Genomic DNA, 21454 nt, shown 5'->3' on the forward strand with positions numbered 1-21454 from the left:
GGGATTAAATCATAAATATTATAAATAGCTTTTTTCATAAGATTTCTGAAAAAGAGCTCCCTAGTCAGCTCTGACTCTAGTAAGGCGAGTTTATTTTGAAAGTACACCTTCTGTTTCCGTTTTTCTTTCCTGGTCCTATACCTCTGAGCGCCTCCTGCTGGTCACCACCACCGCTACCACCTTCAAAGCGCTCATTGCGGAGAGGTTACTATCAGTCGGTCACAGAGGAGGATCATTACAGGTTCCAAACCAATGAGAGCAGGTAGCATGGCGACGTTGAGCCGAAACGCCGCTTTCTAATCTAATCGTCGTTATTGATGCAACGCACGTACTCACGAGGCTCCCCGACTATGCGACGGGACACATTCATGTGTGGTTGGCGCCAGTGTTTATCGCCATGAAGGCAGCTTCAGGTTACCGCGACTTGCTTTCGTTTCCCTGCAGGCTGCGGCCAGGACCGTGCAAGTTAAACGGTGGGTTCAATTGCATAGTTTGACTGATTTTTTTAAAAATCTCCTGTTCTTCAAAATGCACCTTGCACACGCATTCACTGTATTTAATCATGACCTCAAACAGTTAAGACGACATTACAGCACCACCATCCCTGTTGTTGATTTTTTAGTTTAGCATATTATAATCATGCAAAATTCTGCAAGACTCACTGGATGTTTGCTGGCACTTGCAGGTTAAAGGGGCCTGATCTGCCCTCGTCTGACAGTCCTAACATTTCCATATGGACATGAGAGGCTTCAGGAGGTGGTGATGGAGCTCCAGGAGTTGAGCTGGCTGGCTCTAGTGGGGCTCTTCCTGGCCTCCATGCTCATAGTGCTGGCCTGGCTCTTGCAGTACTCGCTGACCCTCCTTCGGCTGTGGAGAACCAGGAAGGCGGCCGAACAGCGTCAACATCAGCAGCATCTCTCTCTCAGGCAGCATCACGGCTGGGCTGGGAGTGTGCGGGGCTTCCTGGTGAAGCTTCGTATGGCTCGGGATGGAGGAGCTGCATCTGAAGCCGGGGTTAAAGCCTTGTTGACCTCTCTCTTGTCCTTCAAGTCAATCAGGGAACAGTGTCTCAGGAGCTGGGTGAAAGCTTTGAATGAGCAAGCCTGCAGAAACGGGGTGAGTGATCGTGTTTGTGTGAGCGGTCTGACACGCATGATACGCAAGAGCCTGTAGGAAAGCAGCATGGCCGTTCATTTTAATGTTACATGTGTGCTGGGAGTGTATAGGTGTGGGTGTTGGAGTGTCTAATGGTTAAGAGGATGGGTTGCACAAGCATTGTGTAACAGCTCTGAATCAATGCACCTAAGAGTTTAGAGGCAATAGAAGCCAACATATCCACCGTATGAACGCCCACACCTTGTAAAAATAGTCCTCTACCCCTGCCTGGTATGAGGTCACATGACAATGATGAGGCAGAGAAATGTTTGAGGAGCTTTGAACCAACTTGCATGTACAGTGAGTTGCGTTTTAAAGGAAAAATAAGTGATTAAATTCGGGGTGTCAAATTATTGCATTATATAATCACAGTCATATTTAGGGTGTTACCCCACAGGCACAAGACATTAATACAACGTTGACTATGCATACTCGTCATTTAAAACTGACTTGGAAAGTAATGTAGTTGTATTTGTAAATTGAGACAACGTTGATGTCTATTGTTGGATCCACCTAGTTCGTTGGGAAATCACCAAATGTCAATGATCAAATCAACGTCACAACCTGAAATTGAATAAACCTTGTCATAAATCATGTTGTTTCAACATTGTATTTGTGTGTTAGAATATTGGTTGGGAAATGACCAAAATTCATGGGTCAAATCAACAGCAGAACTCAACATAGAATATTGGTTGGGAAATGACCAAAATTCATGGGTCAAATCAACAGCAGAACCCAACATTGAATAAAGGTCAAAAAGCACATTGATCCAACATTAAGTTTGAGTTGCTCAACGTCAGGACCTAATTCAACAAGTTCTCAACGTTGTTTTAATGTCTTGTGCCTGTTTATGGTACGTTTGAATGTTGTCTTGTTGGTAGCAAACATGGCCACAGGATCTCTTAAATGATTGGTAAAAAGCTGCTTAAGTGACAACAGGGCGCCATGTTTGCTACCAACTTTGAAACCGAGTTGGCCATTCGCTCTCTACATGGCTGTGCTATATTGTCATTACTTGTGGCAGTAATGACAATATCAAACACACAGAAAAAGCCTGGTGCTAAAGTTATAGAGAAGTTTCTTAAGTGCAAAAATTATGACTAAAGTGGTGAAGCTGTATTTGTATTTGCACTTGAATTTTATTGACAGTTTAGGTTTAAAAAAGTATTTATTACTAGGTGAAGCAATTCGTGAAGAAATTGCATGTGAATGCCTCAATGCTGAAGCTGAACTCAAATGCTGATGGAATGTAGAATGAATGTAAGAATAGTTTGAATGTTGAAATGGTTTGAATGTTAAAGAGCTGAAATAACTTCATGTTCTGCCGTTAAATAGGGGTTAAAACATGAGATGATGTTGCACATTGTGTGAGATATATGTGATTAACAGTCAGGAAAGCCAATCAAAGCCAACATATATTTTCATCCATTTTACTGAATTTATCATTGTGACAAATATAGAAATGTATTTGTTAAATGTATTCTCGTGAACCACTAAGGTAACATATGCTAGCAGTGGCACTGTTACTTACCGTTAAGGAAAGTGTTCTTACTGTTTTTGAGGCGTTAAAAGTAGCACTTTATATCAATCAATCAATGTTTATTTATATAGCCCTAAATCACAAGTGTCTCAAAGGGCTGTACAAGCCACAACACATCCTTGGTACAGAGCCCACATACGGGCAAGGAAAACTCACCTCAGTGGGACGTCAATGTGAATGACTATGAGAAACCTTGGAGAGGACCGCATATGTGGGTAACCCCCCCCCCCCCCCCTCTAGGGGATAGACCTTATGTGTTATTTGATGAAATACAACAGACTGAAACTGTTCAAGTCTGTTAAAAACAATTAGAAAATGTGTTTCTATCGCTAATCTTTCCAATAATGTAATGAATTTAAATAAAAATACCTCAAATTTAGGGCTTTTCACAGCATTTTAGGTGAGATTAAAAATAAATAAATTAATTACATTAATTAGTCACTCATTTTTTTTAATTGCTTGACAGCACTAATAAAAATACCAGTCATATCTTTATTAGGCCTCGTTCTCCCAGTGTTAAAGCACACCTTTGAAGCTTATTGAACGTTTGTAAAGGTCTTTTCCTCTTTTTGAAACTGTTCTTTTTATCTGCAAAAATCAAAGTCAGATGCTTGCAGGAGTCAAATGCTGGACAGTGAAGGTCTCCTTTGTTGAAGTGTGACCTTAAAGAGGACACACTGTGGACGACTATTGTTGTAATTGCTTATACATCCTATAGATGTTTGGCTCTCTGGAGTGCCTGTCCAACCATCAAATATGAAATTACTAAAGGCGGAACATGTCACAAAATCCTCGGTTTGGATCTTATTTTATCTTCTGGTTCAATTTGGTGTACGTACAGGTAGTTGTTTTTTTAACCCCCCAGAATACCATATATACCAATAATCCATCATTACCATTTATCAGTTGTGTTTCTTGCAAAAATATATTTAAAACTAAAACTAAAACTGGCTCTGAGAGCTTTGACCCTTTAAAGGCCTACTGAAATGATTTTTTTTATTTAAACGGGAATAACAGATCCATTCTATGTGTCATACTTGATCATTTCGCGATATTGCCATATTTTTGCTGAAAGGATTTAGTAGAGAAAATCGACGATAAAGTTCGCAACTTTTGCTCGCTGATAAAAAAAAGCCTTGCCTGTACCGGAAGTAGCGTGACGTCACAGGAGCTAGTATTCCTCACAATTCCCCGTTGTTTACAATGGAGCGAGAGAGATTCGGACCGAGAAAGTGACGATTACCCCATTAATTTGAGCGAGGATGACAGATTCGTAGATGAGGAACGTTACAGTGAAGGACTTAAGAGGCAGTGATGGACGTATCTTTTTTCGCTCTGACCGTAACTTAGGTACAAGCTGGCTCATTGGATTCCACACTCTCTCCTTTTTCTATCGTGGATCACGGATTTGTATTTTAAACCACCTCGGATACTATATCCTCTTGAAAATGAGAGTCGAGAACGCGAAATGGACATTCAGTGCCTTTTATCTCCACGACAATACATCTGCGAAAAGCTTTAGCTACGAGCTAACGTGATAGCATCGTGCTTTAACTGCATATAGAAACAAAAAAATAAACCCCTGACTGGAAGGATAGATAGAAAATCAACAATACTATTAAACCGTGGACATGTAACTACACGGTTAATGCTTTCCAGGCTGGCGAAGATTAACAATGCTGTGCTAACGACGCCATTGAAGCTAACTTAGCAACTTAGCAACTGGACCGCAAAGAGCTATGCTAAAAACATTAGCTCTCCACCTACGCCAGCCAGCCCTCATCTGCTCATCAACACCCGTGCTCACCTGCGTTCCTGCGATCGGCAGAAGGACGAAGGACTTCACCCGATGCGTTTGGCGGCCCGGAGACGTAGGAAGTCAAGGTGAGGTCGGCGGCTAGCGCGTCTGCTCTCCAACAAAGTCCTCCTGGTTGTGTTGCTGTAGTCCGCTGCTAATACACCGATCCCACCTACAACTGTCTTCTTTGCAGCCTTCCTTGTTCATTAAACAAATTGCAAAACATGTCCAGAATACTGTGGAATTATGAAATGAAAACAGAGCTTTTTGTATAGGATTCTACGGGGTACCATAACTTCCGTTAAACTGACTTCGTCACGCGCATACGTCATCATACCGCAACGTTTCAGCCGGATATTTCCCGGGAAATTTAAAATGTCACTTTATAAGTTAACCTGGCCGTATTGGCATGTGTTGCAATGTTAAGATTTCATCATTGATATATAAACTATCAGACTGCGTGGTCGCTAGTAGTGGCTTTCAGTAGGCCTTTAAAGGTAAGAATAGTTTGAATGTTGAAATGGTTTGAATGTTAAAGAGCTGAAATAACTTCATGTTCTGCTGCTTTAAAGGCCTACTGAAACCCACTACTACCAACCACGCAGTCTGATAGTTTATATATCAATGATGAAATCTTAACATTGCAACACATGCCAATACGGCCGGGTTAACTTATAAAGTGACATTTTAAAATTCCCGCCACACTTCCGGTTGAAAAACTCCTTTGGATATGATTTATGCGCGTGACGTCACAAAAGCAACGGAAGTGGTTGGACCCCATCGGACCCGATAGAAAAGCCTCTTGTTTTCTTCGACAAAATTCCACAGTATTCTGGACATCTGTGTTGGTGAATCTTTTGCAATTTGTTTAATGAACAATGGAGACTGCAAAGAAGAACGTTGTAGGTGGGATCGATCGGTGTCTTAGCGGCTAAGTACAATACTGTAATATCTGTGATATTTGCATTAGTGTACTGTGTCTTTAAGGGTTTGGGGAACGCGCATGCACGAGTGAGTTGGCGGAGAACTTGAGTGTGTGTGAGCGTGACTCTTGGCTAACAGCAGCTCGTGTATGTGTGTGCGTTACTTTTTGAACTACAACCAGTTACCGCTTGTCAATAAAGCGATTGAGCAATTTGTTTAATGGACAACGGAGACTGCAAATAAGAAAGTTGTAGGTGCGATCGGTGGAGCGGCGGACTACAGCAACACCAACACCAGGAGGTTGTGTTGTGTTTTGAGCAGGATAGCAGACGCACTACGGTGAGTCTAGCTTTGGCTTCCAAACATTTGATCGCTTGCCCGTACGTGCGTGTCGATATGTGCATGTGACGTACGTAACTTTGGGGAAATATATGTTTCTTGCCGACTCTGATGGCGGCCGGGGTGTCGTCAAAAGCGTACAACGCCCGCCGCCGCATCTAAGTTAGCTACGCAGCTAGGTTAGCTTCTGTTTTTTTAGCTTCGCCAAGCGGAATATTATTAATCGTGTATTTACATGTTCATGGTTTAATAGCATTATTGATCTTCTGTCTATCCATCCAGTCAGGGTTTTTTTTAATTTAGTTTCTATCTGCATTTGAGACTGCTATGCTATCGCGTTGGCTACGCAGCTAGGTTAGCTTCTGTTTTTTTAGCTTCGCCAAGCGGAATATTATTAATCGTGTATTTACATGTTCATGGTTTAATAGTATTATTGATCTTCTGTCTATCCATCCAGTCAGGGTTTTTTAAAATTTAGTTTCTATCTGCATTTGAGACTGACGCTATCGCGTTGGCTACGCAGCTAGGTTAGCTTCTGTTTTTTTAGCTTCGCCAAGCGGAATATTATTAATCGTGTATTTACATGTTCATGGTTTAATAGTATTATTGATCTTCTGTCTATCCATCCAGTCAGGGTTTTTTGAAATTTAGTTTCTATCTGCATTTGAGACTGCTATGCTATCACGTTGGCTACGCAGCTAGGTTGGCTTCTATTTTTTTTAGCTTCGCAAAGCTGAATTATTAATCGTGTATTTACATGTTCAGTCACTGTGAATGTCCATTTCGCGTTCTCGACTCTCATTTTCAAGAGGATATAGTATCTGAGATGGTTTAAAATACAAATCTGTGATACACAATAGAAAAAGGAGAGAGTGTAGAATCCAATGAGCCAGCTTGTACCTAAGTTACGGTCAGAGCGAAAAAAGATACGTCCATCACTGCCTCTCAAGTCCTTCACTGTAACGTTCCTCATCTACGAATCTTTCATCCTGGCTCAAATTAATGGGGTAATCGTCACTTTCTCGGTCCGAATCTATCTCGCTCCATTGTAAACAACGGGGAATTGTGAGCAGCACTACCGCTTGTGACGTCACGCTACTTCCGGTACAGGCAAGGCTTTTTTTTATCAGCGAGCAAAAGTTGCGAACTTTATCGTCGATTTTCTCTACTAAATCCTTTCAGCAAAAATATGGCAATATCGCGAAATGATCAAGTATGACACATAGAATGAATCTGCTATTCCTGTTTAAATTAAAAAAAATAATTTCAGTAGGCCTTTAATTAGTGTGAACAAAACATGTAAGTGTAAATGCTTGCGCTGCTCCACCAGTTGGACTTTCTCTCCTTAAAAAACACCACTGTCCTCTTAATATTTGCACATTTTGTAGATCGCGGTCTGCGGATATATCTTGGATATATTCAAGTGCATCCACATCGCAGACATGCTGCCTCCGCTGCAGACAATCACGTGCGTATTACTTAAGTCGTCATAACATCCGGTGTTGGCAGTGCTGTTCCGGTGGTCAAAGTCAAATTTTCGGTGCATCACTAGTTAGTTAGTGCGCAAATAATAGGCTATACATCCATTTAAACTGTAATGACCTGCCGGTGTTACGGTTTTATGTTTGTGTGGTTTTGATGTTCATTGTTCCCATAATCGTGAACATTATAGCTGTGTCTCAATTCGGGGCTGCATCTTTCTAAGGACCCAGCAAATTCGGTCGGACAAAGTGTGGGTCCTGGCGGCAGTCCTCTACGATATGAATCGGTACGGTCAAGCCTACGGTACACTTCCTGGTTATGTCCGTTGTCCCCGCCCTTATATTTATGTCACGTATCTGCTGCTCAGTCGCGAGATGTTGAATAATGACGAGCCTAAGACAAGAATGTCGAATCCTTTTTTGTGTTGGTTACCGCCGGCTGATTTTTCTGCGGTTCGAGCCGACCGATCATGGAGAGGATTGTCATGAAGATATGTCATGTGTTGACAAGCGTTCTAAAGCTGTTACTCCTAATTATTAGTTAACGATTGATTTTTTTTATGCTTGTGAATGGTTGTTGTAGTGGGACATGTACCTTTTTAAAAACATGCAGACAATCCAAAAGATGTCACGGAAAGAGTCCTCACGTTCTATTTATACAAGCAAGACCACACGATCTTACTTTATTAATATTTGATTCACAATGGATGTACTTTTCTAATCGTGTCAGTTTGGTTGCATTATAGTCAGTAATAGTACATACTGGAATAGCATAATATTATTATTATCATAATTTTTTGCAATGAAGGCAGAGGAAATTAATCACAACAACTAGATTTTCAGCACATGATTTTATTAATTTGTGTATATTATAAAAACACTTTGTTTTTACATGGATGGATGGATGGAGATTCATCCAATCTGGTATACAGTATATGTGTTTTGTGTCATTTATTTTTGCTCTGTTGTTGTCCAAGCCCTCCTCCTTGATTATTCTGCACAGACACAAAAAACAAAAGATAAACACAAAACCACAATAATCATCTTATATGAGTAAACATTTTCAAATAACATTCACATGCACACAAAAAACAGCAATAACTAATATCAGTACAATGATGCACACATTTACAATACTTAATTATTCAGTCCACACATTAGCTGTTTTAAATAAATACATAAAGTTTTACTTACATTTTTAAAGTCGCTCTTTCTGCTCTGCATAGCGTCGCCATGTTGGAAATAATTTTCAGAGTTGAGCGCGCAAAGGATCTCTCATATGAAAGGACGATAATTGTACACAGATGCAACCTTTCTGCTAATGGGAGAAAAGGAAACATTTGTCGACCAGGTTCTAAGGACACTTGGAACTTTTTTTAATTGGGACAGCCTTCGCGCACAGCGATGACATCAGCACCCCACAAGTGCGCACTGCAAAAGATGCAGCCGCCGAATTGAGACAGAGCTAATGTGCCTGAAAGGGGATTGGCATAGAACGAGGAATCGTTGATGTATGTCTGGGGAAGCATGGAGAAGAACGTGTGTGCATGGGAAGGAATACGTTTTGCAATTGGGCCGGTTGTTAGCATAACATTGGCAAAATAAGTTAAAAAGAGCGTCAGACTTTGACTTCTTCTGGAGACTACAATATAATACTTCATTTTAATTTGTTTTCACGTAAAAAACCCCCCCCTCATTTTCAAAGTGTGGCGACTTTTATTTTGCCGTGGCAATGCACCACAATCAGTTTACATTGAAGGTAAACCCTAATCCTAAAAATTTGAAGTATCAGTATCAGCTTTGGTCTGATCAATACTGCCTCTGTAACCACTTGGTATTGGATCAATAGCCACATTTGCAATATTGCCAAAACTAATGTTAAGTATTGAAACAGACGAATAAGTGCTCATTACATTGAAACAGAAGTGTAGATAAAACTGTTTCAACAGAAAATAACCAGCTTTTTACAGTAAATTAGCATCCATCCATCCATCCATCCATCTTCTTCCGCTTATCCGAGGTCGGGTCGCGGGGGCAGCAGCCTTAGCAGGGAAGCCCAGACTTTAAATTAGCTAATTAGTAAATTAGCATGTAGATTAATAATAGTTTTCAGAAATTAATACAACCAGATATGATGCATTATGTTACTGCATATGTCAGCAGCTAAATTAGGAGCTTCTGTAACCCTTTTTGAAATGGTTCTATTATAATTTATATGCCAATTAATATATCATGACATATTGTTATTGCAAGAGGCTGCATTATATATCGCAATATAGATTTTAAACCACATTGTCAATCCCCACTGCAAACTGTAACTGTCCTACTATTCCCATTTCAATCTGTCAGAAAGATTGCTGTGAGGAAAAGACTTTAAAGCAACAAAATTAGAAGTGGCCTATGACTCTGGCAAGGCGCGGTGGACCCATAATAATAAAAAGATATTGGTAAATGAAAAAATATTTGACAGTGTCAAACAGAACTGAGCATTGTTCTCTCATTTTTAGATGCATTTATTGAATTGAATTACCGTGTACTGGTTTTAGGGGAGCTGCTGATCAACCTGAAAGACAAGTTAGCAGGAAATCAGAAAGAGTTCTTATTCCCTGTGTGATAAATTAATTAAAACCGATAAGATCCTTTTCCATGCTTGATAGCCGTAGTAGATAGTAGGAGGCCAACTGTTCTCTACAGTGTGAGCATGTGATATTTACTGACACTTTCTGAAAGCAAGGAATCTGCCCTCGCTCATTAATACTGCAAGATATATTTCTTGTGATGGTGTCTGCCTGCAGAGCAGCACGTTATTCTAGATGCGTCTGATGTGTATGCAAATCACTTGGCCGCATATGATACTGGACCACCATGCTGAAGATTACAAAACACAGTCATGACCCATTCATTTGATACTCTAGTCCGGGGGACAAGAACTTGAAAGAACCTGCTGGTGGACTTTGTAAACACATGACAGGCTTAAAGCAAGTCACACTACATTCTCCGTCTTTTGTATTTGCTGCATGTTGACAGCCGCAATGGCCCAAACGTTGGTTCCCGACAATTGTGGTTGTGCATCAGCAAAACAAGAGCCCCTTGAGGCAGCACCATGAGGACACTGCATATGGGGATTAGCACGTCAATCCCTTTCAGCATTAACCTCGGCACTTCCTCAGCACTTACGAGACAGAGAGACAGTGGACTTGTGTCAATGCTTAGGCAGTCAGGCATTTACAATAATGGTACAGTGACAAGCTGTAGAAAATGGATGGATGTTTCAAAATAATCTAATTATTATTTTTACTAGACAATTACATCATGGCATTGCCAGATTACCATAGCGTTTAGTCATGTATAGCGTCCAGTTTTTGCCGCACAGTTGTACCTCGGTTTTCGTTATTAATGCAATCCAAAGAGTCTGTTCAAAACCAAATCATATAAAAAATTAAACTATTTTTCCTAAAGGACACAATGTAAATCCAATAAATGCGTTGTAGACACTCAAACATGTTTAATAGAGAATAATTGTAGTTTTACATGCAGAAAACTATATGCTAAATGCATATAATTGATTAAATTAACCAATTTATAAACCTATAATAAAGACTTTAGACCAGGGGTTCTCAAACTTTCTGACTATGGGGCCACATTGGGTTAAAATAATTTGGCCGGTGACCAAGCTATCTATTTGTAAGTATGCATAAAAATATGTTTTTAAAAAAGTATGCATAAAATGTGTCTTTTCCCCATACACAGTGCATCCGGAAAGTATTCATAGCACTTCACTTTCTCCACATTTTGTTATGTTACAGCCTTTTTCCAAAATGGAATATATTCATTTTTGTCCCTAAACATTTTACAGAGAATACCTCATAATGACAATGTGAAAATATATTTTTTTTAAAGAGGCAGCATTTACCTGATAGAGAATTGTGATGATTATCTCTCATCATATCTCATTTAGCAACAAAAAATACCGCTTTATATCACTTTTAAAGTTCACAAATGCGGGGGTAAATGTGTTGTAATATAAATAAATGAATGTTTAAGATGGACATTTCAAGTGTTAAACATACATGGAGAATATTTGCAACTTGTGAATTAGCCGACAGTGGACAATAAGGAAGCCTTTGGTTGATATTTCTTTCTATAATTATAATAGTAATTAGTGTTTTTAGTTATAATTAATTAAATAGTACTGTGATTTGACTATCTGAATGTGTTTTTACTTAAGTCTGTGCGAGATAAAACAAGTAAAACATATATACAGTTCAATAAATTTTGTAGAAACCCTGTGCTTTTTGAAGTTAAGATTAGGAGGAACACTTAAAAATTTGAAAACAAATTCATAAAATCAGAAGTTGATTCAATGACATTGTTAAAATAAGCCTTAAAACATTGTCACTTTTGAGGCAACCTTTTGAAAAAGCTGCAGTGAATTCAGTCATTTGTTGTGTTCAGACAATGTTCGCCTAAATCCAACTACTCAAACCGGGGTGTATGAAAAGCGAGCTACCACTATAGTTGGAATCAAAGATATTCGTGATAAGAAAATTGCCTTGAGTCAAGCATGGTGGTACAAACATCATGGTCTGTAGCTGTATGAGTGCTGTCGACACTGGAGCGTTGCGGTACATTAAGTGGAAACATGAATTCCAATATGTGCTGTGACATTCTTAAGCAGAACATGATTGCTCACCTGGTGGAAATGGGTGGCAAGGCAGTTTTTCAACATTGAATTCAGTGAATTTGTTGTTTTTTGAAGTGCACCCAAATGTTCTTAATGCAACAAAGGTGCAAACGCTTAACCTGTTGGGTGTGCTTTTATTATGGAGGACACAAAATGGAGAGTTGCAATGTGAAAAGCTGAGTGAGCAACTGTTTGCAGCTGGGTTCTTCACCGATTTTTTGGTATCAATTTGGTTGATAACGATTACTTAAGGGCTGCTAAGAAAAGCCCATCTCCTCCTTCTCTGGTCTTGCAACTGTAATCCAGGAATTTGTTGCAGCTGGTTAATTGCGACCATGGGGACAGGAAGACTTCCTCATGCTCTGCATGGGTTTCCTTGCAAAGCCTCAAACAATGAACGTGATAGTGTTGCTGCTACAACATCCCCTGATTTAGCGGCCGTGTTTGCTTGTTAGGCGCGTGAAACACAACACTGTGTTTATTTCACTAGAATATGAGCCAGTAAAATAATCAGCATAAAGGACAAGCCCCACAAATAGCATCTATCTTTGTGGTATCCTGTGATGCTGCTTGTTTCATGACTCACTTGAAAGGGGAATGTCTGGTGACGTATTGCCGCAGGAGCTGACAGATACTGTCTTGCTTGAGCTGAAGGATTTGATATAGATATGGTTCTAGCTGGATTAGGTAAAGGCTGGTTGGCCTTTTTTCCACACCACAGAAGTGTCATCTAAGGACATGTCCCCACTGCAACGTTTGTGTTTTGTTTTAGTTTTGGGTTAAGAAAAATAAATACGTCCCCACAGTGTCCTATCAATAGTGAGTTACATCCAGGCAGAAACATTTCCTAAAGAGAATGATGTAACAGACGGCATCACCATAAGTGGCGCTGTAAGCAGACAAAGCCACCAGAACCACCAAAACTATTGCTTGTATTCTGTCACATGACTTTTTCCCTGAGGTGAAAAAAAGCACACACTATATGAGCACACAAGGGGGGTATATCTTCCTGCAAAAAGCAGATACAAGCAGAAAATCCAAGTCTGCAATGGAATAGATCCCTATACTTTATCAGTGGCCTTGAGGTTAGAGTGTCCGCCCTGAGATCGGTAGGTTGTGAGTTCAAACCCCGGCCGAGTCATACCAAAGACTATAAAAATGGGACCCATTACTTCCCTGCTTGGCACTCAGCATTAAGGGTTGGAATTGGGGGTTAAATCACCAAAATGATTCCCGGGCGCGGCACTGCTGCTGCTCACTGCTCCCCTCACCTCCCAAGGGGGGAACAAGGGAATGGGTCGAATGCAGAGGACAAATTTCACCACACCTACTGTGTGTGTGACAATCATTGGTACTTTAACTTTAACTTAAAAAAAGATTTGTCGAGTGATATCAAGGATTATCCGTCAATTGAGTTCCCAGACATCTTGAACAATCTTGTGCAAGATGTCATTCTGCACGACACAATAGATGAAAACTTGGAAAAGCATGGAGGTCTACAACTTCTTTGTGTGTGGCTGGGTCAAGGAAATTGGTATCAAGATTCTCCTGGATAAATATGCATTGTTTTTGCTCAGGTATGGTCACATTTCGTAATTCAACTTTGCTTCTTGCAAAGATGCGTCCTTGTAAACAAATTAGCACCCAACAGCTCAACACCCGTGACTACATATCCATTTAACAAACTCACAATATACTGGATCATAACCATATTAGATTTTTGTCTTGTTATCATATGTACTCTGACACATTTGTGTATAAAATAAACAAGAGGGGAGTAGAAGTACCCCTTCTATCAATTACACAAGGCCAAGTACCAAAAGATTTTAAGATAGCAAGAGTAACTCCCCTCTTTAAAAAAGGAAGCAAATTGGAACCTGGCAACTACCGACCTGTTTCTATTCTCAGCTCCATTTCGAAAGTAATGGAGAAAATAGTTTATGAACAGGTCGATAGTTACCTTGCCACTAATAAACTCATGTACAAATTCCAATCCGGCTTCAGAACTAACCACTCCACTGACACATGCCTTCTCTATCTGACCGACCACATCAAACATGAGGTGGACGCGGGCAAATACTGCGGCATGGTCATGCTGGACCTTCAGAAGGCCTTTGACACCGTTAACCACGCTATACTGTTGGATAAGCTCAGAGCAATCGGATTTAACAAAACCTCTTGGAGCTGGATGCAGTCTTACTTGGAGGGGAGGGAGCAGGTGGTAGAGGTGAACGGCACCGTGTCCCCCCCCCTCTCGGTGAACTGTGGAGTCCCCCAAGGCAGTATATTGGGACCTTTACTGTTCCTAATATACATAAACGACATGTCATCGGCATGTGACTGTGAATTGTTTTTGTTTGCGGATGACTCTGCCCTGCTGGTATCCGGCAAGGACAAGTCACAGGTGGAGAAAATCCTCAGTGCTGAGCTCTGTAGAATTTGCACCTGGCTCGCTGACAACAAGCTATCCATCCACTTGGGTAAAACAGAATCCATCCTGTTTGGGTCCCACATCAAACTTAAGAGAGTCAATCACTTCACCATAAAAGTAGGTGACAGTGTCATCACCAGGAAAGATGAGGTCACCTACCTAGGTTCCATTCTAGAGGCTAACCTTTCCTGTGATAAAATGGCAACCAAGGTAATCAAAAAGGTTAACCAACGAACGAGATTTCTCTACAGAATTTCCTCTCTGGTCAACAAAAGCACCTTGAGGATTCTGGCGGGAACTCTCGTTCAACCCTTTTTCGATTACGCATGCACCTCCTGGTACCCTAGCACCTCCAAAACCCTCAAATCTAAACTCCAAACATCTCAGAACAAGCTAGTCAGGTTACTTCTAGACCTCCACCCCAGATCCCACCTCACTCCTACCCACTTCTCTAAAGTGGGCTGGCTCAAGGTGGAGGACAGAGTTAAACAACTTGCACTGAGCCTAGTCTATAAAATCCGCTACACCTCCCTGATACCGAAGTACATGTCAAACTACTTCCTTAACGTAAATGACCGCCATAACCACAACACCAGGGGGTGCTCCACTAACCACGTTAAACCCAGATTCCGAACTAACAAAGGTCTTAACTCATTCTCTTTCTATGCCACATCAATGTGGAATGCGCTCCCAACAGGTATAAAAGAAAGGGCATCTCTATCCTCCTTCAAAACCGCTATAAAAGTTCACCTCAAGGCAGCTACAACCCTAAACTAACACCCTCCCCGGATTGCTAATAATCAAATGTAAACAATCAAATGCAGATTCTTTTTCTTATGCCTTCTGATCTCTCTCTCTCTCTCTCTCTCTCTCTCTCTCTCTCTCTCTCTCTCTCTCTCTCTCTCTCTATGTCCACTACTTGATGTCCATACCCCCCCCCACCCCACCCCCCCTCCACACTCCTGATTGTAAATAATGTAAATAATTCAATGTGATTATCTTGTGTGATGACTGTATTATGATGATAGTATATATGATAGTATATATCTGTATCATGAATCAATTTAAGTGGACCCCGACTTAAACAAGTTGAAAAACTTATTCGGGTGTTACCATTTAGTGGTCAATTGTACGGAATATGTACTTCACTGTGCAACCTACTAATAAAAATCTCAATCAATCAATCAATCCTGTCAAAGTATCATTGACTCTGACTTTCTGGTTTATGTTTGTTATTAATTAAAATACAAATACTATCAAGATAATAATTCAATGAGAAATACTAGACGAGTAAAGTATATAAAAAATATATCAAACAAACCTTTAACGAAGTGCGTTCTTCGACTCTGCTCCCTTGTACTGGAGTGTGTGCCACTTTTTCCATCGTCTTTCGTACAATCTTGCACTCTTCCGCCCTTCTTGATTACCTCTCGAGGAACTCTGAAAAAACGTTTATCCTTTTCGCGATTTAAACGCTTCATACAACTGAAAACAATGCAAGCATAGCCTTTCTCAAAGAAAAATGCTCTGTGTTTCCGGCTGTACAAAATGTTTAAATCACGCAAAAGATCAACTTTTCTTCAGAGTTCCTTGAGAGGTAACGGCGAGAAAAACAACACACACACTCCACTGCAAGCAAACAGTCGAAGAATGCACAAGTTTGCAGTAATCACTTGGTTAAAGGTTTGTTTGACATACTTTTAATGTTTAGTATTTCCCATTTAAATATTATCTTAATAATATTTCTATTTCTTGAAACATATTTTTGCTACGAGTATTTCGTAAAGCACCAACTCGGCGAGTCTAAATAAAAGAAAGCAAATGTGAGCAAAACCTGCAAGAGTTAAGCTTTTACCAAAGGCACCAATCATAAATGAAGCTTTCAGCCCATACACAATGTTGACATATATAGTTATATTTTGATAATGACAGATAAAAACATGCGTACTTGTAAACATTCATGGGGCGGCGTGGCGCTGTTGGGAGAGCGGCCGTGCCCGCAACCGGAGGGTTCTTGGTTCGATCCTCACCTTCTACCAACCTCGTCACGTCCGTTGTGTCCTTGAGCAAGACACTTCACCCTTGCTCCTGATGGGTCGTGGTTAGGGCCTTGCATGGCAGCTCCCGCCATCGGTGTGTGAATGTGTGTGTGAATGGATGAATATGGAAATAGTGTCTTAGCGCTTTGAGTACCTTGAGAGTAGAAAAGCGCTATACAAGTATAACCCATTTACCATTTACATGCAACAACAACAACAACAAACATAATTGTAGACACGAAGTTAAAGTACCAGGAAATTCAAGTTGACTTTATATGCTTAATTGTGTTTCATTGTGTCCATTAAACCATATCCAATTGTATTTACAATTCGCAAAGTATGTGAACATACCTTCTAAACATCACAAAATGCCACAATTTCAGTCAGCCATTTTGAATATTCCGCTCCGAACATCTTTAATAATTTCCATAGATTGATGTCACTGTAGTAACACTTCTGCACTCAGACTATGGTATCAGATCAGTCATACTGGAAATACAGTAAAATTAGTCATTTACAATCAGTTCACTTTAGTTTAATTCAGTTTATTCATTTATATAGCACATTTATAAACAACCCCGGTTGGCCAAAGTACTGTACAGACATAAGATACAATTAAAAAAAATAGTGCACCCAGTGTCACATTTACATTTTAACACAGAAGGATGAATAAAATACAATAGTTAAATATACTTTAAAAGAAGTGCAATTATGCTTTATGCATTCTAAGTCGTAAATACAGTAAATAAACACATAAAAAGTCAGCTAACAATGTAGTCGATGGGGGCTCTCTACTTGGCTCACAAAACCCTCTAAATAACCATCCAAAACCCGCCAACAATACTCTATATATATCGTGACCTGAATATTAACCAAATATTAGCGATGTTGTTATTATAAGCGCTAACGCAGACAAACTATTTTTAGCGGCGGATTGATAGCGCACAGCTAAATAGCCCTCTGCTGTTGTACTGTGAGCTGGCCGCAATGTCCTGCTGTTTTTTCATCGCGTCTCGGCTCGTTAAAGTTATTCTAGAATATAAATCATGCTTTTCATCTAGATGTTAGGAAGATTTAGCCATACATCTAGAAGTTGTTCATCTGTGACATTCAATTTATACCCGGTGATGGAGACAAACACACAACCGAAGACAGTGTCTGCAGGGAGACTTCTTTGTTAACCCTTTGTGTGCATCATGACTAATTCTTGATATAAATGGGAAGATATGGACGTCCTACCAGTTGTTATCACAGTGAGAGCAGACACTTAGCAATACTGCTACTTGGTGCTTAGTGTTTCACTAAGGATGGATCTGTTCAGCAGAGCTTCTAAAACTTGATGTCAACATTGTGTATGTGCTGAAAGCTTCATTTATGATGTCACGTCATCGATAGTTTGCCTCTTGGAGTCTTGGCGTGGACAACTACAGCAGAAATGTTCTTCTGGTCATTTCAATTATTTTTTTAATCTGGACAGGCTAACTTCTACAAGCTACTTGTTGTTCTGCATCAGAGCTAGTTTAGCTAATTGGCATAATTTTTGTGTTGGTGTGTTGTTCATATTTCCTAACATAGTGTTTGCAATGATGTAATGAAACATTCAAAATTGTTCAGTTTGTTTAGTTAAACACACAACAGCCGCAGAGGGGACAGAATGAAGAAAAAGTGTTGAATGTTGAATGTGTGCAGTTATGTATTGCTTAGGACTGTATGTGCCCTGTGAATCTTGTCCAATAAAAGGAAGTAAGGAAATAGTTGTCATTGTTTACACCACACACACAATTAACCATCATCGTCTTGTTCTCATTCCACACTTGACAAAAGTTAGAATCGATTCTTGATTCAAAATCAATATATATTTTTTTAAACATTGGCTGTCAGTTCTATGATTAACTACATTCCTCCATAAGTTAAATAAACAGCTCTGATAAATTTATTTATTACTTAAACGAAATAAAGTCAAATACTAATAAGGCTACAAGAGAATTGCACACCAAAACAATATGGTTTGCCCAAGTGGCTGGAGAGGACAGATTGGGGGGGATTTTTTAAATTTTTTTTTAATCCTTTAAAAAAACAAATTTATTAAGAATCTTTGCAAATGAGAATCGCGATTGATTCGAAAATCTTTTCTTTTTTTTACACTCCTAATTTACAGTAGTAAAATAGACAAACACACACTTCTTCTGGTGGCCTAAGCTTGGCATTGTTGTATTTAAAAGAATATGATGTGTGTGTTATTATTGTGCATGTGTCTGTACTATAGGTGTAGTTGATAGATGACAAGATTTTGTTGCCACATCACAATCACAGCTTTGTTGTTGACAGCTTTTGAGCGTACTTTCTCCCTGTCGGGGCGGCGACAGAGTGGGAAGGAGGCGGCGACGTCATCATTCTCGGGTACTCTGGCAACTTCCTTAGCCCCATGGAAACGACAATGCCAATTAGTTTTTTAGACCTTTCCATTTAGGAGCCAATTTTCTAAAACTTTCGTTTCAGACCACCAAAAACGCAGTTTGGGTGTGGATAAAAGGCTGAAATGGTACATATGTTCATTGTTTTTTCCACCTAAAAACGGTTCTGTGGGTACAGGCCCTAACACTGCTTGTACGTGCAACTTTGACATTGATGCCAGGTCACTGGCTTTAGGACTGAACGTGCTACTAAATGGAGAGAGAATTCTTGGAGATTTGTGACTTGCAATTAACAAATGACAAGGGAAGAGCCAAAGGCCACAGTTCATTCCTCCTCTCCCTCTGTGCTGCTGGTAGATGATTAATGCACTGTGCTTATGCACAAGTAGTTTCATCTTAAATGGCAGGGAACATTAAGCACTTAGCACTCAGTGACTGTGAAACGCAGGGAATGGACTTTTAAAAGCTCGTTTATTACAGCGGCAGGGGTGAATTACGTACACCAGTTTAAAAGTGGGCAAAAATATAATTGAAGTCACATTCTGACACTAATTTAAACTGGAGAGAGACACTGAACATTTGTTGAGAATATACTGTAATCATCATATATCAGATTTAATTTCATTTATTTGTTCAAATTCCACTCAATGCTATAAATTTAAAGGCCTACTGAAACCCACTACTACCGACCACGCAGTCTGATAGTTTATATATCAATGATGAAATCTTAACATTGCAACACATGCCAATACGGCCGGGTTAACTTATAAAGTGCAATTTTAAATTTCCCGCGGAACTTCCGGTTGAAAACGTCTATGTATGATGACGTTTGCGCGTGACGTCAATGGTTGAAACGGAAGTATTTGGACACATTGTATCTCAATACAAACAGCTCTGTTTTCATCGCAAAATTCCACAGTATTCTGGACATCTGTGTTGGTGAATCTTTTGCAATTTGTTTAATGAACAATGGAGACTGCAAAGAAGAAAGCTGTAGGTGGGATCGGTGTATTAGCGGCTGGCTGCAGCAACACAACCAGGAGGACTTTGAGGATAGCAGACGCGCTATCCGACGCTAGCCGCCGACCGCATCGATGATCGGGTGAAGTCCTACTTCGCACCGTCGATCGCTGGAACGCAGGTGAGCACGGGTGTTGATGAGCAGATGAGGGCTGGCGTAGGTGGAGAGATAATGTTTTTATCATAGCTCTGACGAGGTCCCGTAACTAAGTTAGCTTCAATGGCGTCGTTAGCAACAGCATTGCTAGGCTTCGACAGGCGGCACAGCATTAACCGTGTAGTTACAGGACCAGTGTTTGGTTCGGTGTCTCCTGATAGTAGTATTGTTGATCTGCTGTCTATCCTTCCAGTCAGGGGCTTATTTCTTTTGTTTCTATCTGCATTTTAGCACGATGCTATCACGTTAGCTGCGTAGCTAAAGTGCTTCACCGATGTATTATCGTGGAGATAAAAGTCACTGTGAATGTCCATTTCGCGTTCTCGACTCTCATTTTCAAGAGGATATAGTATCCGAGGTGGTTTAAAATACAAATCCGTGATCCACAATAGAAAAAGGAGAGAGTGTGGAATCCAATGAGCCCTTGTACCTAAGTTACGGTCAGAGCGAAAAAAAAAACGTCCTGCACTGCACTCTAGTCCTTCACTCTCACGTGAAGGACTCTCACGTATGACTGTTTTACATAAGTCATACAAATATTATAACTATAAATCTCATTTAATCCTGTGTTCAATTCCCAGAATTCTTTACTTCATGCCGGGACATTTGTTTGAAAGACACAGCTAGTTTAAAAAAGTTCAAAATGTTGTGAAGTTTAGTGTTTGTAAAGTATATTTAGTATTAAAACTAAAACATTTGCTAAACATGACACATTATTACCGTTACTTGGCTTTAAGGAATTTCTCTCAACTGCAATGAATTGAATTCCACTTCCAGTAATTCCAATTAAATTTCCTGTGGAGTGAAGCCAATTCAATTCAAATTCTTTAAGCGAGTTTAATTATTATTCCATTTTCGAATTTTTTCACAAGCCTGTTCTATAGTCAGTCACCTTTCTGGGCAAATAAGGAAACTATTGAAGCATATATAACAATGATAAAATGTTAAATAATAATTTTGAAATATTGCATGCAGTTTGCTGGCTGTCAGTGTTCTAACCTCAACCTTTCATTTAGAAACTGAAAGAAAAAGGCAGGAACGGCAGTTGAGGGTCAAAAAAAGCCACGGGCAGAGTGTATTCCTGGTTGACCCACATGCTTTTCAGAAGTGTCCAGCCCGCAGGACCCAAAGAGGACTGTTTTGACAAACCTGAAGTGACACAGTAGATGTCCTGGGGGTGTCCCAGAAATAACCTACACAAACATGCTGGCATGGACGGAGTTCACAAGGACAAACCAGTGGATGTGCTGCAAGCATTGCCATGTATGTGATGACAAAATGAGCTCTGTAGCCTGTTCCGTGAGGGTGCACAACACCATGTTGTTACACCAGCTGGCTTTATGACAACCAGATGAACTCTTCAGTAGGGTTGGGTATCGTTTGAATTCGAACGATTCTGATTCCGATTCTTTGTTTCGATTCCGATTCCTGACGATTCTCGATTCCGATTCTTTTAAGAGGCAGGGTCAAAA

At 40.1% G+C, this 21454-nt stretch overlaps 1 protein-coding gene across 3 annotated transcripts in view; it reads left to right on the plus strand.

Moving 5' to 3' along the window:
• Positions 1 to 142: 142 nt before the first annotated feature.
• The window catches only part of c2cd2l (c2cd2 like), a 57273-nt gene continuing 35961 nt past the window's right edge, over positions 143 to 21454 (plus strand). For all 3 annotated transcript variants that reach the window (XR_009826234.1, XM_062047792.1, XM_062047793.1), the window contains exons 1-2: positions 143 to 473; positions 686 to 1116. Coding sequence is in view for 2 of the 3 variants with exons in the window: in XM_062047792.1 (XP_061903776.1) it covers positions 763 to 1116 (354 nt within the window). In the remaining variant the exon portion in view is untranslated. The remainder of the gene's footprint in view (positions 474 to 685; positions 1117 to 21454) is intronic.

Source organism: Entelurus aequoreus, linkage group LG05, assembly GCF_033978785.1.
Source record: "Entelurus aequoreus isolate RoL-2023_Sb linkage group LG05, RoL_Eaeq_v1.1, whole genome shotgun sequence".
NCBI classification, from domain to species: Eukaryota; Metazoa; Chordata; class Actinopteri; order Syngnathiformes; family Syngnathidae; genus Entelurus; species Entelurus aequoreus.